The sequence below is a fragment of the Zalophus californianus genome, chromosome 7 (genome assembly GCF_009762305.2).
Source record: "Zalophus californianus isolate mZalCal1 chromosome 7, mZalCal1.pri.v2, whole genome shotgun sequence".
In the NCBI taxonomy this organism is placed as follows: Eukaryota; Metazoa; Chordata; class Mammalia; order Carnivora; family Otariidae; genus Zalophus; species Zalophus californianus.
Window position 1 is genome coordinate 62,940,247 of NC_045601.1, and position 23,296 is coordinate 62,963,542.

The 23,296-nt window shown below is 38.6% G+C and overlaps 1 protein-coding gene across 14 annotated transcripts in view; it reads right to left on the reverse strand.

Moving 5' to 3' along the window:
* Positions 1-23,296, reverse strand: part of KLHL32 (kelch like family member 32) — a 253,062-nt gene that overhangs the window by 98,029 nt on the left and 131,737 nt on the right. For 8 of the 14 annotated variants that reach the window (XR_003521410.2, XR_003521411.2, XM_027602058.2 and 5 more), the window contains one exon: positions 3,017-3,232. The exons of 3 other annotated variants lie outside the window; for them this stretch is intronic. Coding sequence is in view for 7 of the 11 variants with exons in the window: in XM_027602058.2 (XP_027457859.1) it covers positions 3,017-3,232 (216 nt within the window). In the remaining 4 variants the exon portion in view is untranslated. Of the gene's footprint in view, positions 1-3,016; positions 3,233-23,296 lie in introns of those variants that run through there. 3 more of the 14 variants (XM_027602062.2, XM_027602068.2, XM_027602072.2) reach the window with 3 other exon arrangements.

The window sequence follows — 23,296 nt, forward strand, 5'->3', positions numbered from 1 at the left end:
TTTTTAGTCTCCTATTTCTTTGAGCGCCATAACCAATTTGGTGTCTTTCATCTGGAACCTAGAAATCGCTGGCCTTGGAACATCAGACCAAACTGTTAAGCTGAATTGAACTGAATTTTTTAAAAAGCATTTTTCTGAGGGGACTTCTATGCCCTTATACACTAAAGTGTATATACGGTGCAATTCTCTACATTACCCTATGAATGTAAAGAGAAGTTACCTAACAGGCCGAGCAGTTTCAGGCCATGGAAGGGAGGAAAGATTGTTTATGGGGGATGAAGAAGGCCTCTGTGAGAGAAGAGACTTAAAGTTTAAAAAGGTCAGATGGGGGGGGAAGAGCAGATATAAGGCATAATCTTGGGGGATTTCACAGGTTTTCAGATCCACAGAATGGTTATTACAGCCTGCAGCACATTTTATCAGGAAAGGAAGCGGATAAGGGACAGCAGGAGAAAGTAAAAAAGAGTTTGTTCAGTGAGGATTATTTGAAGGGTCTTAAGACGTCTTCAGAGACGACTGCGTGAAATCTGGTGAATAATGAAAATGATACCTTTTACCAAAAGAAAGGGAATGTCCCAGATTACATTATCAGTTGACAGTGGAAGAAGCACATGTGTAAACGTGTGTGCACATGCGTGTGTGTGCGCGTGTGTGGTGTGTGTGTGTGTGTGTGTGTGTACTGGGCTCTCGCCTTAAGTTACGAGTTGCACATATTAATCAAAGAGCACTACCCCTCCGTCTGCTTTTCTTTTACCTGTCCTACTTTGTGTCAATTTCCTTTCTCCTCCCCCACACCCCTTGCTTCGCTGTTCTTCTTTAAGACATGGGATGGGGATTTGTCAAAGTCAATGAGCACTTTATTACAGTGAGAACGTTCCGTAATGAACAATTCAGCAATTTAATGAGATTCTGTAGATTTGTCTCCAGCCTGTCCATCAAGATTCACTTCTATAAAGCACCCTGACACTAATCCTCTGGCATACCCAATCTTCACCCAAGGCTGAATATTAGATTCTTCCCCGGTATATTGCATTACTAGTATAACCTCAGCAAAAATGATGAACTTAACTATACTTGAGGCAATATAGCTGGTCTGATTTAATTTTTCTCTATTGGGTTGAGTATGAGGGAATTACGTATTTACTAAGATAAAGCAAAACAGTTTCTTATTGCCTGCTGAATGCCTAAATTGATCATATTTATGTGAGTGTTTTAATTCTTTCTTGAGGACCAGGTACAAAAAAGATATTGCCTGCAGCAGAAAGCAGTTTTTAAAATTCTACATGATAATATCGGTAACCTTTACAGAGGCAATTACGATAACTCTTAAGTGGACAGTATGGAATTTTTTTTTGGATACTCAGACATCTACACATTACCTCTCTGGCAGTCCCTTCAACCATGCCACAAAAAGAGAAGCCACAAGGATGACTGGCTCAGATTTCAATTCAGTTAGAAATAATTAAATGCAGAATTCATTCCAAGTCTTTCTTTTTCCCTTTGAGAAGTGAAGAAAAATTTGGCAACCTCCCAATTTGAATTGACCAGAAAGTGTTGATGATTTGTGTTTATAGGGGAGAGCCACAGATAATTAAAATTCATACCAAAACTCATCCTCACCAACTTTTGACCTCTGCATGAACAAACATTATCAGAAATACCTAAGAAGGAGAAAGAAAATATGGCTTATTCTTTTTCCTTATATTTTCTTTGTCAAGACAGTGTGGGATACTGTAGAGATGAAGACAGGTGTCTGCAGACTTGGATTTGTAGGCCGGCTTTGCTCTGTAACTCTAAGTAAGGCAATAAAGCCCTGTTTTGCTCATCTGGAAGATGGGGTGATAACAACTATACTTCAAGCCCATTGTGACAATAAGTCAGTAAGTTTGCGAAGAGTCTGGGTCCTGGAAGGCCCTCACTACACCATTAGCTCTTAGTATCCTCAGTGGTGGAGCAACAGTAAAGAAGGAAGTTGCTGATTAATGTAAATAAAGAAATAAGGGAGAAAGACTTCAGGAAAATCATTAGTGAATAGAGTCAGGTGTTAGATAATTAACAGCTCCCTCTGCCTGTTCTGGCCAGAGTTAGAGTACTCTCCAAACGTCATTTGCTAAGATACCAGGAATTCACCGTCCCATCAGCTAACAGAAGACTTCATATTTTCTCTTGTATTCTGTATATAAATAGTATGAACATGTATATAATACATGTTCATGCTGTATATATATTTCTACTTCATGTTCTGTATATAAATAAAATGATCGTGAAATCTTGAAGGTATAACAAAATGGCCAGCCAGCATTCAGAGTGAGGTGGTTGACATAAAACGAAAGTGATAAGATGGGCTGTTTCCCAAGGCACCAGGTGGATTGTTCAAGCAAAGCCAGTGAGGATGAGTAGAAAAGGATTTAAACTGAGTAATCAACTTGAAAACACAAAAAATCCTTCCATCCCCTAGACAAAGGATATTTGGAAAGAATGCTACGTCAGGTGAAAGGCAGGGCTTAGGAAATGCAGAATTAACTAAAGAGGGAGATTTTTCCACTGCTGTGCAAGAAGAGCTTCGTTTCATTTAAGGTCCCAGCTGCTCTCGGCCGCAACAAAGAAATGTTTCAGAATCTATTCTGATTCCATTGGTCTTAAATAATATGCATATATGGTGCTTGACAATCCGTTTTTCTCACGTTCAGTTTAAGAAACTATCTTTATCAGGAGAAAGAAATTCTTGACTCTTTCTGATGTAATTCCCCACCTTAGGGTTTTGGGAAGCCGCAGCAAGGGTCTGAAAAACCACACCTGTGACAGCCCGAGTTAAGCTGAGCAGAGGCTGAGGCCTCTGACCCTCAAGGGCTGGTGTTCTCCAATCACTTGCCCATCAAGGGAGCATGACTTCTGACTTTGGCTCTGAGGAGAACCAAACCAGACAAAATAGTTATCATTGTTCCTCAACTGTTCAACTTTTAACCATTCCGTGCCTTTTCCCTGCCACAAGAAGACCCATGCAGAGCGCCCTTACCTGCCAGATCTGCTCTTCACTCAGGGAGGTCAGGCGGTCGCTCTTCAGAACCTCCTGGAGCAGACAATAAGGAAGCGTTAGAACGTCTTCTGGGCGACTCTTCAGGAGCTCAGAGAGATGTTTCACTAAGAAATCGATCACTGCCTTCTCCAGCAAAGTGAGGTTAAAGAGGTCAGCAAGTCTGTACAGATCCAAGTAATTAAAGCTATTTAATTCCTGGGTGCCAAAAAAATAAAAATGGGGGGAAAAAAGATCTCTTAGAAGTTAATCCAAGAAAGAGCAGGCAAGAAATTCAGACTGACTCACTAAGGTTTGTATGACAGGAGTGGGGGAAATGGGACTCCACTGATAATGTTAAAAAAAAAAAATCTCTTAATTATGAGACTGGCAGAGAACTGCATGTTCTAGAATTCATCATTTCTCCTTACTTTGCCCCTCTTAAAACACATGTATTTAAAGACATCTTATTTTTTTAAAGATTTTTTTATTTATTTTTGAGAGAAGGAGTGAAAGAGAGCACAAGTGGGGGGGGAGAGGGAGAAGCAGGCTCCCCGCGGAGCAGGGAGCCCAATGTGGGACTCAATCCCAGGACGCTGGGATCATGACCTGAGCTGAAGGTAGACACTTAACTGACCCAGGTGCCCTAAAGACATTTTAATAAAGGAGTTGAAAGGAGTTTCTGACTTCACTGACTGAAATGTTACTTTGCAACTTTTCAAGAAAATTTTACCAATGAAGAAAATTGATTTTTCTACCCTTTCCATATTTTACAGCTCTCAGGCGAGAAGTTTATTCAACTACAGAAAATGTGAGTTCAGGTAAAGTAGGAGTCGTGATTAGATGACACAAACTACATGAAGGCAGACTGACTCTACTTTTTCTAAAACTTCAAAGGAAGTATGTCTTCAAGTAAAGACAACCCATCCTGACTTGAAATTAAAACACAGATTTTTTACATGTAAGGTCTCAGGAAATGAAGGAATCTCACAGAAAAGATTCCTGTCCTGAATAATTCTATATTGAACCTGCCTAAGATGAGCAATTTATAATTGTTCTTTATTTTTTGTTAGCCTCAAACATTCAGACAACCAATGACAATCTTTCCTTCTTATTCAAAGAGTTCCTGTAGCAATGCTCATTTTGGGGGATTTTCCCTGTCTCTACCAGTTCTCAAGTTCATAGCCATGGCTCTAAAATAATGCACCCAGAGAGCCAAGACTCCTGTGGAAACTTTCTTTAATTCTGCAAGAATCACAGTGGGCACACAGGCCTGATGATAGAAAACTTACCTATTTCAAGTAGAATGAAAGTCCTGTTTCCCGTTTTTATTCTTATTTTTTTTTAGATTTTATTTTGTTATGTTAGTCACCATACATTACATCATTAGTTTTTGATGTAGTGTTCCATGACTCATTGTTTGCATATAACACCCAGTGCTCCATTTAATACGTGCCCTCTTTAATACCCATCACCAGGCTAACCCATGCCCCCACCCCCTCCCCTCTAGAACCCTCAGTTTATTTCAAAGAGTCCATAGTCTCTCATGGTTCGTCTCCTGCTCCGATTTCCCCCCCTTCATTTTCCCTTCCTACTATCTTTTTTCTTTTTTTTTTAACATATAATGTATTATTTGTTTCAGAGGTACAGGTCTGTGATTCACCAGTCTTGCACAATTCACAGCGCTCACCATAGCACACACCCTCCCCAATGTCTATCACCCAGCCACCCCATCCCTCCCACCCCCCACCACTCCAGCAACCCTCAGTTTGTTTCCTGAGATTAAGAATTCCTCATATAAGTGAGATCCTTTGATACTTGTCTTTCTCTGATTGGCTTATTTCGTTTAGCATAATACCCTCTAGTTCCATCCACAGTGTTGCAAATGGCAAGATTTCATGGGGTTTTTTTTGATGGCTGCATAATATTCCATTGTATATATATATATATATATATATATATATATACCATATCTTCTTTATCCATTCATCTGTTGATAGACATCTTGGCTCTTTCCATAGTTTGGCTATTGTGGACATTGCTGCTATAAACATTGGGGTGCACATACCCCTTCAGATCACATTTGTATCTTTTCCCCCCATTTTTAACTTAAAAATTTTAATATGTGAGCAGTATTTTCCACTAGCTTAAGGAGTGCAGAATACCATCTGATAGCTAATTCACTGATCTATTTAAGTAATTTTCAACATATTTTCACCTTTTCCAGTTACCCAAGAATATTAAGAACTCTTTCTAAAATACTTATATTCTGTTTGAATGTATTTGTTTCTAGAATATTTGAAAGTCTAAAGGAATAGGTTCTAAATCTGTGCTGTCCAGCATGGGTAGCCCCTAGCCACAGGTGGCTACTGAGCACTTAAAGTATGGCTAGTCTGATTTGAGAGATTCTATAAGTGTTAAAGATACACCAAATGTCAGGAAGAAGAAAAACAGAATGTAAAATATCTCATTAATAATTTTATGTTGATTATACATTAAAATGATAGTCTTTTGGATACAGCAGGTTAAATATGTAATTATAATTAATTTCACCTGTTTCTTTTTACTTTTTTTAAGGTTTTATTTGACAGAGAGAGAGAGAGCGAGCACAAACAGGGGGAGTGGCAGAGGGAGAAGCAGATTCCCCACTGAGGAGGGAGCCCAATATGGGACTCGATCCCAGGACTCTGGGATCATGACCTGAGCTGAAGGCAGACGCTTAACTGACTGAGCCACCCACGTGCCCCTCTTTTTACTTTTTTTAAATGCGGCTACTAGAAAATTTAGAATGACATATGTGGCTCCCATTATGTGCTGTTCTACTGAATAAAATGTTAATGAAGAAATTGTAAAAACAGCTCTTTGAGTAACAACTGCATCCTCATCACGGCTACCTGATTTATTATTATTATTTTTTTTTACTTTAGATTCTATTTCTTTGGATGGGAGATGATGATTTAATTATATTCTAACAGGAGTCAAGCTAGATGACGAATCAGCATAAGATTCTGGCTCCTAATAGCTCTATATGCCAACACAATCGAAAAGGAGTACATACTTACCTTTAAAATGAAGTTTACTACAGATGACCACTAAAATGCAATACAACGCAAACATCTAAGAGTCCACTCACAGCCATTCAATCAAAATATCCTGGCTTCCCATTCAGCAGATTTTATCAAAGGAATACTGAAGATTTTAACTCTAGCGACAATTATTTCAAATAATGTTTAAACTTATTCTCCAAATCTTACTTTTTAGGGTTGGTAAATTTTATTCTGGGAGTACAGAACATGTCACCCTTGTTTCCATAAAAGACTTTAGGACCAATTCCTAGGGATGAATGTTCTTTCTGGTCAGTACATCTATGAAGCAAGTTTAACTGCTCAGGGTCCTGAATATAACTTTGGCATCCCGGTAAATCACTCTGCAGGCCCCCAGAAGCGTGATGGGTGAAGTCAGGGTGGTGTCAGTGCCTTTCAAATACCCCAGGCACATGTCCAAGGCATGGTTCAAGGTCCTGAGGCCATGCCCAGCAGCACTGCACGGAGAGGCTACCATGTGCAGAAACGGAAACAGCTAAGCTCCGCAAAGTTAAAGGTGGACAGGCGGAACCCAGCAAAAATGTTTTTATCCTCACTTGTTCTCCTGCCAAAAACTATGTACAACTACAAGTTTGGGAATGAATTATGTAGCAGCAATCAAATATTCTTTATTAAGCATCTTTATTTCCTATTTGATTAGATGCCTGCAGCTTAAAAGCAGGCCGATTCAGAACTGCGGAGAACACGAGAATTAATTTACCTTAATTGTGGTTCTCTTCTGCTGCATTTCTTTTGAAGGTAGTCATTGAATGCCTGCTTTCCCAGTCCTGAAATGTTTTAATTTCCTAAAGGTCTAATTTTATATAACCCCCAAATGCAAACTAACGAAGTATTTCATATTAGTAGAGAACTAAGAAGCTAAATGGACAAGTGTCAGCATCTGTCTCAACAGCAAAAGGGAACTGAACTAAGACATATATTCGGGTACAAGAGAAACATCCGCTAAAAGTCTACTCCCTATCTTTACCTTTTCATTTCTCTTCTCTTCTACTTAAAAATATAATTTCCCAGTGCACCTGGGTGGCTCAGTCAGTTGAGTGTCTGACACTTGATTTGGGCTCAGGTCATGATCTCAGGGTCGTGAGATTGAGCCCCAAGAAACAGGTGTGGTGCCTGCTTAAGACTCTCTCTCTCTCTCCCTGTCCCTCTGCCTCTCCCCACCCCCAAATAAATAAATAAAATCTTAAAAAAAAAAAACACCATAATTTCGCCAAATCTCCAGTGCTTTCTCTACATGTCAAAGGTTTCCACTCTCTTTGCCATGCATACTTAGCACCTCAGTAGTTAAACTGTATAAAGCAGGGAGATCAGGGAAAAAAGATAAATCATCTTCAGTGAGATCATGATGCCACAACATGCATTCCTCTTGTCGGCGCTTTGTGAGCTTTAAGCAAATTCATCACTTCTTGTCCTTTTGGCTAAGACCATGTGTAAGCAAAATAATACCAATAATGCTGCTTTTAAAGATTCTCATAAATGTGATGTGGGGAGGTGGGAAGCAATGGTTAAATTACATTAAATGCCCACCTATAATACTGTGCATGGAAGAAAATAATCACTGTTATAAAAATAGTGCCATTATGTTTCGTTATAAAAAGTAATAAATGTTTATTCCATAAAATTTAAAGTGTGGAAAAGAAAACAAAAACCATTCATATTTCACCATGCAGAAATAATCACTATTAATGTTTTCATATACATATTCTAGATTTTTTTCAAAAAATCTTTTTTATTTATAGAGAAAAAGAAAGAATAATTGTATTCAGGGACAGAAAAAACCATCAGCAGCCATAGGCACTTGGAGGCAACCCACACTGATGAAGAGCAAAGGTCGTACATACAACCAAGTCAAACTAGTTCAAATCCAGCCCTAATACTTACCATTGTCCATGACCTTGGTCAATCACTGAACCTCTCCCATTGTTCCTCAATCACAAAATGGAGAGTTCAACCAGCTCATAGGGTGGTCAGGGGGATAATGAATGAAAAGCTCTTACCACACACAACTTGGCACATGAGAAGTAGACAGTACATTTGGTGGGCAAGGAATAATAAAGTATATTTGAGCATTGTTGTTTGGTATCCATAAACCCTGATTCAACACTAATGCAAGGAGGTGAAAATGAAGAATGTGGTCCCTTTAGATATCAAAGTAATAAATAATCTGTATCATTAAGTCAGGGAAAAGAAGAATGGCCAAAGTAAAAAACATACAATTGAGTTGTAAACTGATCACATGTTAATGACTTCCTCATCTATATAAGAAGTCCAAACCTCTCTCAGTTTTCAATTCATTTTCCCAACTACCTGTAAGAGGACATCTTCTCTTGGATATTCCACAGAATGGAATGGATAGGGATGTGGTTGGGTGACCACATCCAACCATCCACATCAGGATCTCAAAAGGTGGCCCATATTCCTCCCTCTTAACCAGTCATTCACCAAATCCTGTTTGGTCTTCCTCTTTTAGCAGTTCTTACTCTGTTCCTCATCATCTCCTATCCAGACTTCCTACAGCAGAGTCCTGAATTAACGTTTCTACCTCCAGTATCAAATTCTCAAACCTCTCTTTTTACAAGAATCTGACCATATTGATCACCTGTTAAAAACTCACAAACAAGGCCTACCTCAAGAAACAAGAAAAATCTCAAATAAACAATCTAACCTTACACCTAAAAAAGCCAGAAAACAAGAACAAAGCCCAAGGTTAGTAGAAGTAAGAAAATAATAAATATTGGAGCAGAAATAAATGAAATAGAGATTTAAAAAAAAAAACATTAGAAAAGATCAATGAAACCAGCAGCTGGTTATTTGTAAAGATAAATAATATTGATAAACCTATACCCAGATTCATCAAGAAAAAAAGAGAGAGGACAAAATAAATAAGAAACAAAAGAGATGTAACAACTGACACCACAGAAATATAAAGGATTATAAGAATCTATCACAAAAAATTATATACCAACAAACTGGACAAACTAGAAGAAATGAATAAATTCCTAGAAACATAAAATCTCCCAAAACTCAACCAGGAAGTAATAGAAACTCTCAACACACCAATTACAAGTAAAGAAATTGAATTGGTAATCAAAAAACTCATAACAAACCAAAGTCCAGGACCAGAGAGCTTCACAGAGAAATTCTACCAAACATTTAAAGAAGAGTTAATACCTATTCTCCACAGACTATTCCAAAAAATAGAAAAGGAAGGAAAGCTTTCAAATATATTCTACAAGGCCAGCATTGTCCTGATATGAAAATTAGACAAAGGCACTACAAAAAAAAAGAGAGAGAGAACTACGGGCCAATAATATCCCAGATGAACATAGATGCGAAGATCCTCAATGAAATATTAGCAAACCACATTCAACAATACATGAAAAGGATAATTCACCACAACCAAGTGTGATTTATTCTGGGAATGCAAGGATGGTTCAAAATCCACAAATCAATAAACATGATACACCACACATCAAGAAAACAAAGGATAAAAATCATATGATCATCTCAATAGATGAAGAACAAACATTTGACAAAGTTGAACATCGTTCATGATAAAAACTCAACAAAGTGGGTTTAGAGAGATCATACCTCAACATAATAAAGGCCATATATGATAAACCCACAGCTAACATCATACATGGTGGTGAAAAATTGAGAGTTTTCTTCTAAAATCAGGAGCAAGACAAGAATGTACACTCTTGCCACTTTTATTCAACACAGTACTGGAAGTCCTAGGCATGGAAATCAGAAAAGAGAAGGAAATAAAAGTCATCCAAATTGGTAAGGAAGAACTGAAACTTTCACTATATTTGCAGATGGCATGATACCATACATAGAAAACTCTAAAAATCCCACCAAAAAACTATTAGAAGTAACAAATGAATTCAGTGAAGTTGCAAGACACAAAATTAATATACAGAAATCAATTATGTTTCTATACACTAATAACAAAGTAGCAGAAAGAAAATTAAGAAAACAATTCCATTTATAGTTGTACCAAAAAGAATAAAATACCTAGGAATAAACTTGACCAAGGAGGTGAGAGACCTGTACAATTATAAAACACTGATGAAATTGAAGACAACACAAACAAATGGAAAGATATTCCATGCTCATGAAGTGGAAGAATTAATGTTGTTAAAATGCCCCTACTACCTAGGGATTGTCTGGGTGGCTCAGTCAGTTAACCATCTGCCTTCAGCTCAGGTCATGATCCCAGGTCCTGGGATGGAGTCCCACATCAGGCTCCTTTCTCAGCAGGAAGCCGGCTTCTCCCTCTCCCACTCCCCCGGCTTGTACTCTCTTTCTCTCTCTCTCTCTCTCTGACAAATAAAATCTAAAAACCCCTACTACCTAAAGCAATCTAACAGATGCAATGCAATCCCTAACAAATACCAACTGGGGTTTCCACAGAACTAGAACAAATAATACTAACATTTATGGGGAACTACAAAGGACTTCAAGCAGCAAAAGCACTCTTAGGAGCAAAGCTGGAGGGATTCAAGATATACTACACAAAGCTATAGCAATCAAAACAGGATAGTACTGGCACAAAAACAGACATATAGATCAATTAAACAGAATAAAGAGCCCTAAAATAAACTCACACTTATATGATGAATTAATCTATGACAAAGGAGGCAAGAATATAAAATGGAGAAAAGACAGTCTCTTCAAATAAATAATGTTGGTAAAACTAGACAGCTACATGCAGAAGAGTGAAACTGAACCACTTTCTTATACCACACACAAAAGTACACTCAAAATGGATTAAAGATCCAAACTGGAGACAGGAAAGCATACAACTCTTAAAAGAAAACATAGGCAGTAATTTCTTTGACATTGACCTCTGCAATAGTTTTCTAGGTATGTCTTCTCAGGCAAAGGAAACAAAAGCAAAAATAAAGTGTTGGGACTATACCAAAATAAAAAGAGTTCACACAGTGAAGGAAACCATCAACAAAATGAAAAGGCAACCCACTGAAGAGAAGATATGTGCAAACGATATATATGATAAAGGGCTAATATCCAAAATATATAAAGCACTTACACAACTGAAAACAAAAAAAGAAAACCCCAATAATCTGATTTTAAAATGGATAGGAGACCTGAAGAGACATTTTTCCAAAAAAGACATACAGATGGCCAACAGTCACAAGAAAAGATGTTTAACATCACCAGTCATCTGGGAAATGCAAATCAAAACCACAATGAGACATCACCTCGCACCAGTGAGAATCGCTATTACCAAAAAGACAAGAAATAACAAGTACTGGCAAGGATGTAGAGAAAAGGGAACACTTGTGCACTGCTGCTGGGAATGTAAATTGGTGCAACCACTGTGGAAAACAGTATGGAGGTTCCTCAAAAATGTAAAGGTAGAAATATCATATATATATATGATCCAGTAATCCCACTACTGGGTAAACCCAGAAAATACTAATTTGAAAAGATATATACATCCCTCTGTTTATTGCAGCATTATTTACAATATCCAAAATATGGAAACAATCATGAATGGATAAAGAAGATGTGGTACACACACACACACACACACACACACACACAAATATTATTTAGCCATAAAAAAAATGAGATCTTGCCATTTGCAGCAACATGGATGACCTAGAGGGTGTTACACTAAGTGAAACAAATCCCACAGACACAAATACCATATGATTTCACTTCTATGTGGAATCTAAAACCAAAACAAATGAATAAGCAAACAAAAAGCAGAAACAGACCCATAAATGCAGACAACAATCTGATGCTTGCCAGACGGAAGGGGGGTAAGATGATGGGCAAAATGGGGGAAGGGGAGTGGGGGTGTTAGGATTCTGGTTATAGCATGAATAAGTCGCAGAGCTAAAATGTACAGCAGAGAGAATAGAGTCAATGGTATTGTAACAGTTTATGATGACAGATGGTGGCTACACCTGTGATGAGCACAGTAGACCACAGACGTTTGGAATCACTATGTTGTACACCTGAAACTAATGTAACACTATGTATCAACTATACTTCAATTAAAAAACAAAAGAGAGAGAGACAGAGAAAAACCATTAGTGAGCTTCCATTTGCTTATGGTTAAAAGTCTAAACTCAGTAACACCGCATAGCCTTCCATGATCCACACCCTGATGACCTTCTTAACCTAAAGGGTAATAATCCCACCCATCCTGGCTTGGCTTCAGCCATTTCAATGGGCTACACATTTCACATCATGTACTAGGACCACATCAGGCATTGGCAATATAATGATGAGGAAAAATAGGCAAGTTCCAGGCCTCACAGAGTGTATGCTCTATTGGAAGAGCAAAACATATTACAAATAAATGAAAAATTATAATTGAGGTAAAGACTACAATGGGTAGAATATAGGGCTGTAAATGCCCATAATGGGTGATTTGACTTGGAGTAGAAAGTTAGTAAAGTCTTCTCTGAGAAGCCACATGGAGCTGATAGCTCAAAGAAGAGCAGATGTTCGCAAAGGGTGGGGTGGGGAAGTGAATTAACTGCATTTTCTCATTTTAGTATTCTTGATGCTCTGGCATTTGGGGTGTCACTGACTAGGGAGAGACTGCCCCTCCCAGGACTAGTCAGCTTTTAGAGATAGCGAACAACTTGCTCAAGAGTGCACCTTGTATCTGGCTCCTATACCCCAAGAGGCACTATTCCCCTAGTAATATTCCTTTATCATCCCAGGGCCGAGTACTGGACAATCACAGACAACCCATACGTCCCAGAGCCTGCTTGAAGTATTCAAACTAGACGATCATAAGCCTGCCTACCCTGCTTTGTCTTGCCTTTGCTGCAGAAGCCACAATAAAGGCTTCCTGCCCATGCTTTCCCCTCATTCCTTCTACCTCCTGACCAACCCAGGTGCTCCCCCCTGTCTTCCTGAGGCTATTCCGTGCCCCCCTCCTCTTGGGAACTATAACATTACAGCTGTTTCCTGATTTGTTCCTCTCCCTGTTATCCTCCATCACATTACTCCGTTTGATTTGATTTGGGTACTCATCGCTATATGTAATTATCTTCTGCATTTACCTGCCTAATACTTAGTTATAATGTGTTTGTCCCCCAAGCCCCAAGAAGTACGTTCTATGGGAGGAAGGACCTATTTTATTCACTGCCTTATCCCTGGTGCCTAAAACAGTGCCAGGCACATGGTAGGGGCTCAAGCCACACTTGTTGAATGAATGAACCCATTTCTTCTTTTCAGCTTCCCTGGTCCAGGCCGAACTGACCACTTCCTTCTTTGTGCCACCACCCCGCCCTCTGCATATTTCTAACACAGCACTTGTCACTCTAAGTGCCCTTTTATTGTAGATCAGCCTCCCTCTACTAAATCTAAGCTCCCTGTGCCAAGGACTGCATTGTGCCCCTGGTATCTAGCAGGGAACAGGTGGTGAACACACATGAAACAATGTCCATGAGCTTTTTCTGTTTACTTAAAACCAAGCAAAACAGAACATGCCATGTCTTTCCAACATACTTATCCAATTCTGAACATCATTCAAATCAGCCTATTTTTCATATCTCATTGGCCTCCCTCACTTCCCTTCTGTTTTGGTCCTTCCTACACATATACACAAAGGCAAAGCCAGTGGCCATTCAGTTTTCCAAGTGGAAAAACTGGTCATCATGACTGGAGTTGAAAGTGTTAATAGATGAGCGCAATGTAACAGCTCTGCTGAGACAAAAAAATATTGCAATCCACCCAAAATCTCTTTTTTGGTCCAAGAGAGAATTATTTCCTCCATCAATTGGCTATTCAGATCAAAGTACCTTTGCAAATGATACTTTGTCCTAATTATGAGATTGTCACCATTCTCTTACATTCTATGACTTCAAAACCCAAGCACCCAGGTAGAGGCAGTGATTTTGAATGGAAATTATAGCTCAGCAACAAGAAACTCTCTTGAGTAAAAGGACAATCTTTTTTATTTTTCTAAAAAGGTTTCATTTCAGTCACACTGCTTCTCACTTGAAATTTAGTTTCTATTCAGAATTATGGTGCATACATTGTTGTTCTTTGGGGAATCTTTTGAAATAGTATTTATTTTCCTTTGGTTTAGGGCTATTTGGCTTCTCTCTTCTCTTCTATTTGTTTCTTATAGTGTGGATGACAAGTTAAATAACAGAAGAGCCATAAAATGTGTCCCCAAAACTATGCTAGCTATGGAATAAACACTAGTGTTTCAAGTGCAGTAATTCTTAAACCTTATATATTCCCCAAATTCAGTCTTTCTGTGTGGTCTATTCCCCTAATTAAGTCACTAAAATGGTTATTCCCCAGATTAATCACTGAAGGTAGTAGGGAAAAGAAGGCATGAAAAAGGCAAATACTGTTTTATTTGGGGTTACCTTCAAATATGATTACATTCTTAAGGCAAACTATTAGGTGGTGAGGACATGAGTGGGAGGAAGGAGGACAGTCTGGGGGCTGTGGGTAGACCCCATGGCCCTTCCACCACTCTTCCCAAGCAAGAGAATGATGAGTGTCAGCCTTGCTGATGTCCCCTGGTGGGGTTCTCCTCATCTGTAGCATAGCGATTGGCTGTTGTATTAGCAAGTCTATCTCTCTATCTCAAATAAGCAAATACTAATAATTAGTGACCAAAGTTCATACAAGATTTTCTTTATTTTACAATTCCGAGCAGATTGAAGCCTATTGCTGAACTCCCTTGCATTCAAGTACAGTTTCTTGAATGGAAGAGAAATGCGTATGCAGCCTTACAGCTGGGGTCTGCATATTCACTGCACATAACCCGCAGCCTAGCTTATGCATGTCACAGCCAAGAGATGTGTCTTGATGTGTGCCAACCGCAACACAAGTTGCAAATCAATCATGCATATTTCTAATATACAGTCTATCTTTGTTTTAGCCACACCCATGCATCTCCTAGCTTGTCAGTAACCTCTTGCCCATCCAGCCCTGCAGTTGGATCATAGCCCTGGCCCAGAAATTATACAGAACACAGAAAATATCTGTCATCTTGTGATCGCATCTACTATAGACTAGCCCCAACATCTGCCCCACAAATATTCTTTCCCAAATCTAGAGATTTGGAAATTTGATGGATAGGTTTTTATTTAATACTAAGGATACCCATGCAAAACATGGCCTTACTAACACTGATTTCTCTTGTTCCTCAGCGAGTCCTGAGAACATCACTGACTTCTGAAATAAAAATAAGCATCAGCAACCTGTATCAGGATGGAAAACTATGACTTGTGTTCAAGATAATAAAAAACTTCTCTCGAGGTCAAAATAAAAGTAATGCCATTTTGGTTTCCTGAAGTTTCTCCCTCCGAAATTACCAAATTGAACAAGATTTCAGATTTTTCTCAGTAATAACATTCAACAGATGCGACTATTTGAACAATGCTGTTTCACTATTATACTTATGATCTTTCATATCCAATTATTGATGCCCTTCAGTTATAGCCTCCTTCAAGACATCACCTAAATTACCACACGACAATACTACAGATAAAGATGATCAGGCGATGTTCTTTATAGATTTCATAAATATCTTCTCCCATTCTGTCGCTTGTCTTTTGGTTTTGTTGACTGTTTCTTTTGCTGTGCAAAAGCTTTTTATCTTGATAAGGTCCCAATAGTTCATTTTTGCCCTTGCTTCCCTTGCCTTTGGCAATGTTTCTAGGAAGAAGTTGCTGCGGCTGAGGTCGAAGAGGTTGCTGCCTGTGTTCTCTTAAACTCAACACCCAAAGAACAAATGATCCAATCAAGAAATGGGCAGAAGACATGAACAGACATTTTTCCAAAGAAGACATCCAAACGGCCAACAGACACATGGAAAAGTGCTCAACATCGCTCGGCATCAGGGAAATCCAAATCAAAACCTCAATGAGATACCACCTCACGCCAGTCAGAATGGCTAAAATTAACAAGTCAGGAAATGACAGATGTTGGCGGGGATGTGGAGAAAGTGGAACCGTCCTACACTGTTGGTGGGAATGCAAGCTGGTGCAGCCACTCTGGAAAACAGTATGGAGGTTCTTCAAAAAGTTGAAAATAGAGCTACCATACGATCCAGCAATTGCACTACTGGGTATTCACCCCAAAGATACAAATGTAGGGATCTGAAGGGGTATGTGCACCCCAATGTTTATAGCAGCAATGTCCACAATAGCCAAACTGTGGAAAGAGCCAAGATGTCCATCGAAAGATGAATGGATAAAGAAGATGTGGTACATATACAAAGGAATATTATGCAGCCATCAAAAGAAGGAAATCTTGCCATTTGCAACGATGTGGATGGAACTGGAGGGTATTATGCTGAGCGAAATAAGTCAATCAGAGGAAGACATGTATCATATGACCTCACTGATATGAGGAATTCTTAATCTCAGGAAACAAACTGAGGGTTGCTGGAGTGGTGGGGGGTGGGAGGGATGGGGTGGCTGGGTGACAGACATTGGGGAGGGTATGTGCTATGGTGAGCACTGTGAAGTGTGCAAGACTGTTGAATCACAGATCTGTACCTCTGAAGCAAATAATACTATTATATGTTAAAAAAATAAAGAAGAAGAAGAAGATAACAGGAGGGGAAGAATGAAGGGGGGGAAATCGGAGGGGGAGACAAACCATGAGAAACGATGGACTCTGAAAAACAAACTGAGGGTTCTAGAGCGGAGTGGGGTGGGAGGATGGGTTAGCCTGGTGATGGGTATTAAAGAGGGCACGTTCTGCATGTCATACGCAAACAATGAATCATGGAACACTACATCAAAAACTAATGAGGTAATGTATGGTGATTAACATAATAAAAAATATATTTAAAAAAAAGATGATCAGGTGACATAGCAATTTCTATGACCATCATGTAATATCATACTTGAAATTCGACATTTTATTATAAAATGTTGACATTACATCATATTTTGAGAACCCCTGAAATGAAAAGCCACCCTTGTTATGGAAGTCAAGAATTAAAAAAAAAAAAAAAATTACTCCCAAATAGCTTGATATACCCACTCTGCATATAAAACTAGTATGGTTTAATTTTTAGCAATATTAACTACAAGTTAAATTAAAACATTGTTTTGGCTGCTTATACAGACCAAGTACCAAGTCAGATATAATAAATATGAAGCCCTTTGTCACTGGCTGAATCCTAATGCTTCCTACTTCAAGTCTCCTGTAACATACCAACTAACTTATCTCTAAGCTATTCATGCACATATCTTCCAACCAGTAAAAATGTTTCTAGTAAACAAGTAAAAATAGGTATCTTATGATTTTTGTATCCTGTACAAGGCCAGTCATAATGCCTTTGCCATAGATTTTAACTGGAAAATATTTGTTGGATTATGAATTTTAAAAAGCAAGCCATTTTTTTAAGATTTTATTTATTTATTTGACAGAGAGAGACACACAGAAAGAGGGAACACAAGCAGGGGGAGTGGCAGAGGGAGAGGGAGAAGGAGGCTTCCTGCCGAGCAGGGAGCCCAGTGCAGGGCTCAATCCCAGGACCCTGGGACCATGACCCGAGCCGAAGGCAGACACCCAACTGACTGAGCCACCCAGGCACCCCGCAACCCATTTTTTAAAAAGCACATCCATTTCTTCAAATGGAAAGAGGAAATGACAGTTTTTTATAGGTATGATTTTACAGTTGGGCAAATAAACAGATCTCCTACAATTAACTAAGAAAGGAGCTCTCAAATATTTGATCTGAGCATAAGTAATTCTCTCCTGATGCAAACCACACATCAGGTTTTTCATATAACTGATAAATATGGTGGAAAGCCCACTTGTGATGTCAGAGGCATCCGGCCCAGCTTCTACAGTGAATCACGGGTCCTGGGTCCATGGGTCCTCCCAACCCCCCACCACTTGTGCTTTCTCTCTCTCACTCACTCTCTCTCTCTTTCCCTCAAATAAATAAAAAATATTTAAAAAAATAAAAATAAAAAGCTTTTGTAAGAAAAGGGAAGTTCTGTATTATATAAGCTTTTCCCCTTCTGAGGTGGGAAGGTGCAGAAGGGAGGGACAGCCAAGATCGGATTCCACTTCCTAAGAAAGCCAGCAAGCCAGCCCATTCTAGCTGGAAGGACTGTCCCTTCTCCTTACTTCTAATCGCAGGAGCTACTTGTATCATTTGTTTAACCCTTTGCTGTGGTTACACACTCATCTACCCAGCTGTGCATAAAGGTACAGACTGTATCTGTACTTTAGATCTTCCTCTCTGTCTTTACAGCTACTTAATTTTGTGGGTAGGTAGGAAAGAATGTCAGACCTTTAAAAATTCAACTCTTGGTGCTTTCATTTCTTAGTTTACAATAAAACATACATTCTCCTGCTCCTTAAAATATTTATATTTTAAATATTTTATTAAATATTGAACACATTTATGAAGTATTTTAATATTTAAATAATTAAGACTTTTAAAAAAGATTTTATTTATTTGAGAGAGAGCCAGTGAGAGAACACAGGCAGCAGGGGAGCAGCAGAGGGAGAGGGAGAAGCAGGCTTCCTGCTGAGCAGGGAGCCCGATGTGGGGCTCGATCCCAGGACCCTGGGATCACGACCTGAGCCAAAGGCAGACGCTTAACTGACTGAGCTACCCAGGTGCCCTTAATTAAAACATTTTTAAAGTACATGCCTAGAATGTTAGCCACCCTGGAGATAAATATGGCAGCCCAAAGAGAGAGAGAAAATTTATTGCCTAAACTTTTCACAATCATATGTTATTTTCAGGCTATCCGTCAATATCAGGTGTTTTGCCATCTTACTCCTTATGACTCAGAAAAATTATAAGCTCAACTGGTCGAGCATATTTGTTTGGGTTTATAATTTTATCTTTCCCCTGTCTCTTTTACTAGGTCTTAAGTTGCAGTGACAAGGAACTGGTTGCATCTTCAGTTGGGAGGTGTGGAAAAAGCCCGTGATTTGAGGCTGACTCATCTGGATGGCCTCAGCAAGTGGCTAACCTCTCTGAGTCTAATTTTCTCAACTAAAAAATGGCAAAGTGACCTGTGGTAAGGACTCCCAAAAGTACAGGTCAAGTGTCTTCCACCTAGAGGGTGCTCAACATACAGTAGCTATCTTGTTATTTCTGTACTTTTTTAAAAATGCTATTAACAGTGCTTAAAACCACAGCTTTACATATTCCAAAAATTTTATTCCCTGGGTGAAGGGAAGAAAACACTCGAATGTCTAATGTGGTCTGAATTTTTCTACAAGTATCAGCAAAGAATCATAGTGGTCATGTAAAATCATTCATTTCTTTGGTATTTAAGAAAGACTTCACCAGAGATAAAGGAGAACAGACTGAGACGTTATACTGGACCATCACCAAATATGTATTACCAAAATATACTCTGGTTCCCATGCTCTATATTACCCATAACAGAAAAGGCACATGAAGAAATCTAAGGATGGAAGAGCTACATTTCTTTATGACCTTCTTTGAAAGATAAACTCCTTGGGGAAATACAATTTATTCAGATTATCAAGACCCTGCTGTGCAAATCTACAGTCTGGGAGCAGACTATGGAGATCAAAAAATATTTACTTTATTCTGTTGGGTACAAAAGCTTTTAATGAATGCATAATTAAGGCAAAAAAGTGTAGCCAGCTTAGAAATTCCTCTGCTGAGCCAGGCCATTAATATCCAAGGCACCATACCCAGTTGTGAGCCTACCTGTTTCCTATTTGGATTACAACCTAGTTCTAAATCAAGGTATTACGTGACCATAGGACCTGGTGCTGCAGGGAAGGAGGATACTCCAGGAGTCAAGGAAGCAGCACGAAGGGCTTTGTTATGGGTGTGCGGGGGGAAGGGCTGGCCCTTTGGAACATGTTGAAACAAATATAACCAAATAAACAAAACCCAAACATTTTAATAGCCTTGGGATGAATCATGTAGGAAAAAAAATTAGCATGGATATCATGTATGCGAAGGGATCTGTGAGTTTTCTCTATAATATTTTACATCAGGGTCAATGGGGTAAAGTTAATTTTTATGAGAGAAAAAATGAGCAATTCATTGACAATGCAGCCCAGATTACTTGTGATATGATAAAATACCGCAAAAGCAGATATTTTTTATCTGGTATGCCTTATTTTTATCTCTGCATAAATATACAGAGAGATAGAAGTATATTTGTATATAAACATTAACATGTATCTGGACAACTATATGCAACCATATATTCTTATATTTATATAAATATCTATGTGATACATTTTGATTCAACGAAAACAAAGTATTAGCAGCAATTGAAAAAACTACAAGGGAAAAAAACCTCAACGTGCTCTAATTCTTGGAGTCTTTGAAGCCCTATTTAAATATATTTGTGGTGTATAACAGAGGAATTCCACAATTAGGTTACCAATACATTTTCATAATCAGTTGTATGCATAATATCCAACGCTCATGAATAATTTTATATTGTTCCTTGGGAAAGTCTGTAGTAAGCTGGAAATCCAGGAAGGAAGCACAGAGACATGGCCACATCAACAACTAATAATTCCAGCCCGCATCACCATGTGCTACAAAATGTTACTGCAAATTTTCCTAAAGCTGGCTCAGCACATCAAGCAATTACCACTGAATTATGGACTAGAGAGGAACTTAATGTAACATACTTTTCTTTCTTTAATTGAAAATAGTCTATCTGGGCAAGTAGGGCTTTACAATGAAAATTTCAGTAACAATCAACTTTTTTTGAAGAACAGCATAGAAGTAATTATGATCTATTTCCTTACTTAGTTCTGGTACACAAAATCAGAGTGGTGAAAGTTAGCTCAATTCTGCAGACTTTTGACAATCTGCCAGTTATCCACATAGACTTGGTCATTATTATCCATAAAAATGAGGACTGGAAGGTTTTTTATTGTTTGTTTGTTTCAAATCTGCACTGTTTTGGGACTTTTTATATTTTGGATGCTGTGAAGGATACATAACATCGATATTTTATAAGTACAAACTAGGACCGGTTTGAATTTATCTAAATATGACGATGCTTTTGAAATCCAAAGAGCAGCAATTTACTGGGCACGTAATTGATGTGACATGGTGCAACAGCTTCTAAAGCAGTGGTTCTCAAACTGTGGTCCCAGACCGGTAACATCACATTCAGTTGGGAACTTGTTAGAACGCAGATTCTCAGTCTCCCTGCCAGACCTCCTGAATCGGAAACTCTGGTGGTGGGGCCAGGAGTCCGTTTTAACCAGCCATTCAGGTGGTTCCACATATGGCCAAGTTTAAGAATCACTAATACATAGTATGCATTTGAGCATTTGAGTAAAGAAAGGAATGATTCTACATATGTAATAACTCATACATATATATGTATGTATGTATGTAATATGTAGATACGCATATTCTTGCAGCAAAACTAATTCCTAGTCCCTCATCCCAGCCTTGGAAGTGAGCAAACATTATACTGAAGGTATGGGGCTGATGCCAGAGTACCTAGAACTGAATTAATGATACAGACAAGCAATCATTTTCCCAGTACCTGAGCACACATCCCTCAATGTGGGAAAAGGCCAGAAACGGCTTTAAAGGACATTTGTGGATAGAGAATGAGAAAGGGCTGAGGGAGAAGTTTAGGAAGGAAAGACAGCTGGAGGGAGGTAGGCATGTGAATAGCAGTTTCCTAGTAAGGAATAATTTACATTTTTCTTCTTTTAAACAAATGCACTGCTTTCATTTTCCCTAGTCAGGAGATCTCAGGACACCATGCAACTACACTATAGAATGTTCCTATCACAGGGAGCTTTCACGGCCCATGTGGAAGAATTGCAAATAAACATGGGTTTTTAAGCTGCTACTGTGCACTAATCTAGAAATGAAGGATTTTTTCCATTTTTTTTCTTGGATTCTATATATGAGAAAGGGGCAAGATGTTTTATTTACAGGAAGGGCAGGAGAAACAATAAAACAAAACCGCCTAGCTACAAAGCATTAATACCAATGTAATGTGCTGCTTTTAAAGCATCGATTTTATTATTTATTAAAGTACAATTTCAGCGTGCCGTTTTCACAATTCAGAGGCAGGGAGAAAGCTGATGGTTCATTTAAATTATTTGCAACTTCTTTTTTCCTAAAACAATGCATGCCCTTCTACAAAATCAAAGAGAAGTGGGCTGAGAGAAAAAATACCTTTTACAGAATGGTGATTATTTTCAAAATTTTCAGGAACAGACTTGTCCAGTATCTTGTCAATTGAAGATAGGTAGTAAAGTTGTGACATTTCCAGGAATGAAGGAAGATAAGAGTGAGGGAAACAGGTAGGAAGATAACAGTAGAACTACTAGAGGAATTCACAAGTGAAGCATTCCATTCTATTGGTTCTGGTTTCTGGGGTGCCTACTGCAGGTAGGATACTTTGTATGCATTATCTCATTGAGTCCTCCAACATCCCAAGAGGTAGATTGTATATTGGATACCATATCTATATTTTACAGATGAGGAGTGGGGGCAAAACAGTTAAGTAGCTTGCCCAAGGTCACATAACTCTGGGACATGAACTTATATCATGGGGAGGTAGATAAGTAAATCAACACAGACAATACGGTGTGATCAGCACGCTGGAAGACTACTCATAATGAATGAAAAGGAGAGAAATTTGACTCAACTAGGTGGATTGACCAGGCAACTCTGGAAAAGGAGATAACATATGAGCAAAGTACTTAAAGAGGAATTCATAAGGTGACAAAACGAAGGAAGAATAATCCATGGAGAAAGAGGCTTCATAAAAAGAGTTTAAGGTACAGAGAAATGCATGAAGTTCATAATGACTGGCATCGCACATGGGTAGTAAATTGTTTAAAACAAGAAAAGGCTAAAGAGACAGGAAGTTTCATAATAAAGATGGGACCTGTGTGTCAAATTAGGAGGAATAAACCTTATCCTAAGGCTGTGATGAACCACTGACTAATAAATGATTTTATGCACGACTGCGACATAATCAGGTTATTTTTTTTTTACAAATCAACTTACAAATCAATCAAACAGAAGTTTGAAGGAGGTACCAGAGTGCAGCAAGAGTAAAGGCAGGTTTGTTGGGTAGCAGGAAGTTTCTTTAGTCCAAGAAATAATGAAAGTTCAAATTAAGATACCAATACTAGTAAATGAAAGAGAAAGAATGAGAGAGATTTAAAATTAAGCAGGTTCACACAAAAACCTGGT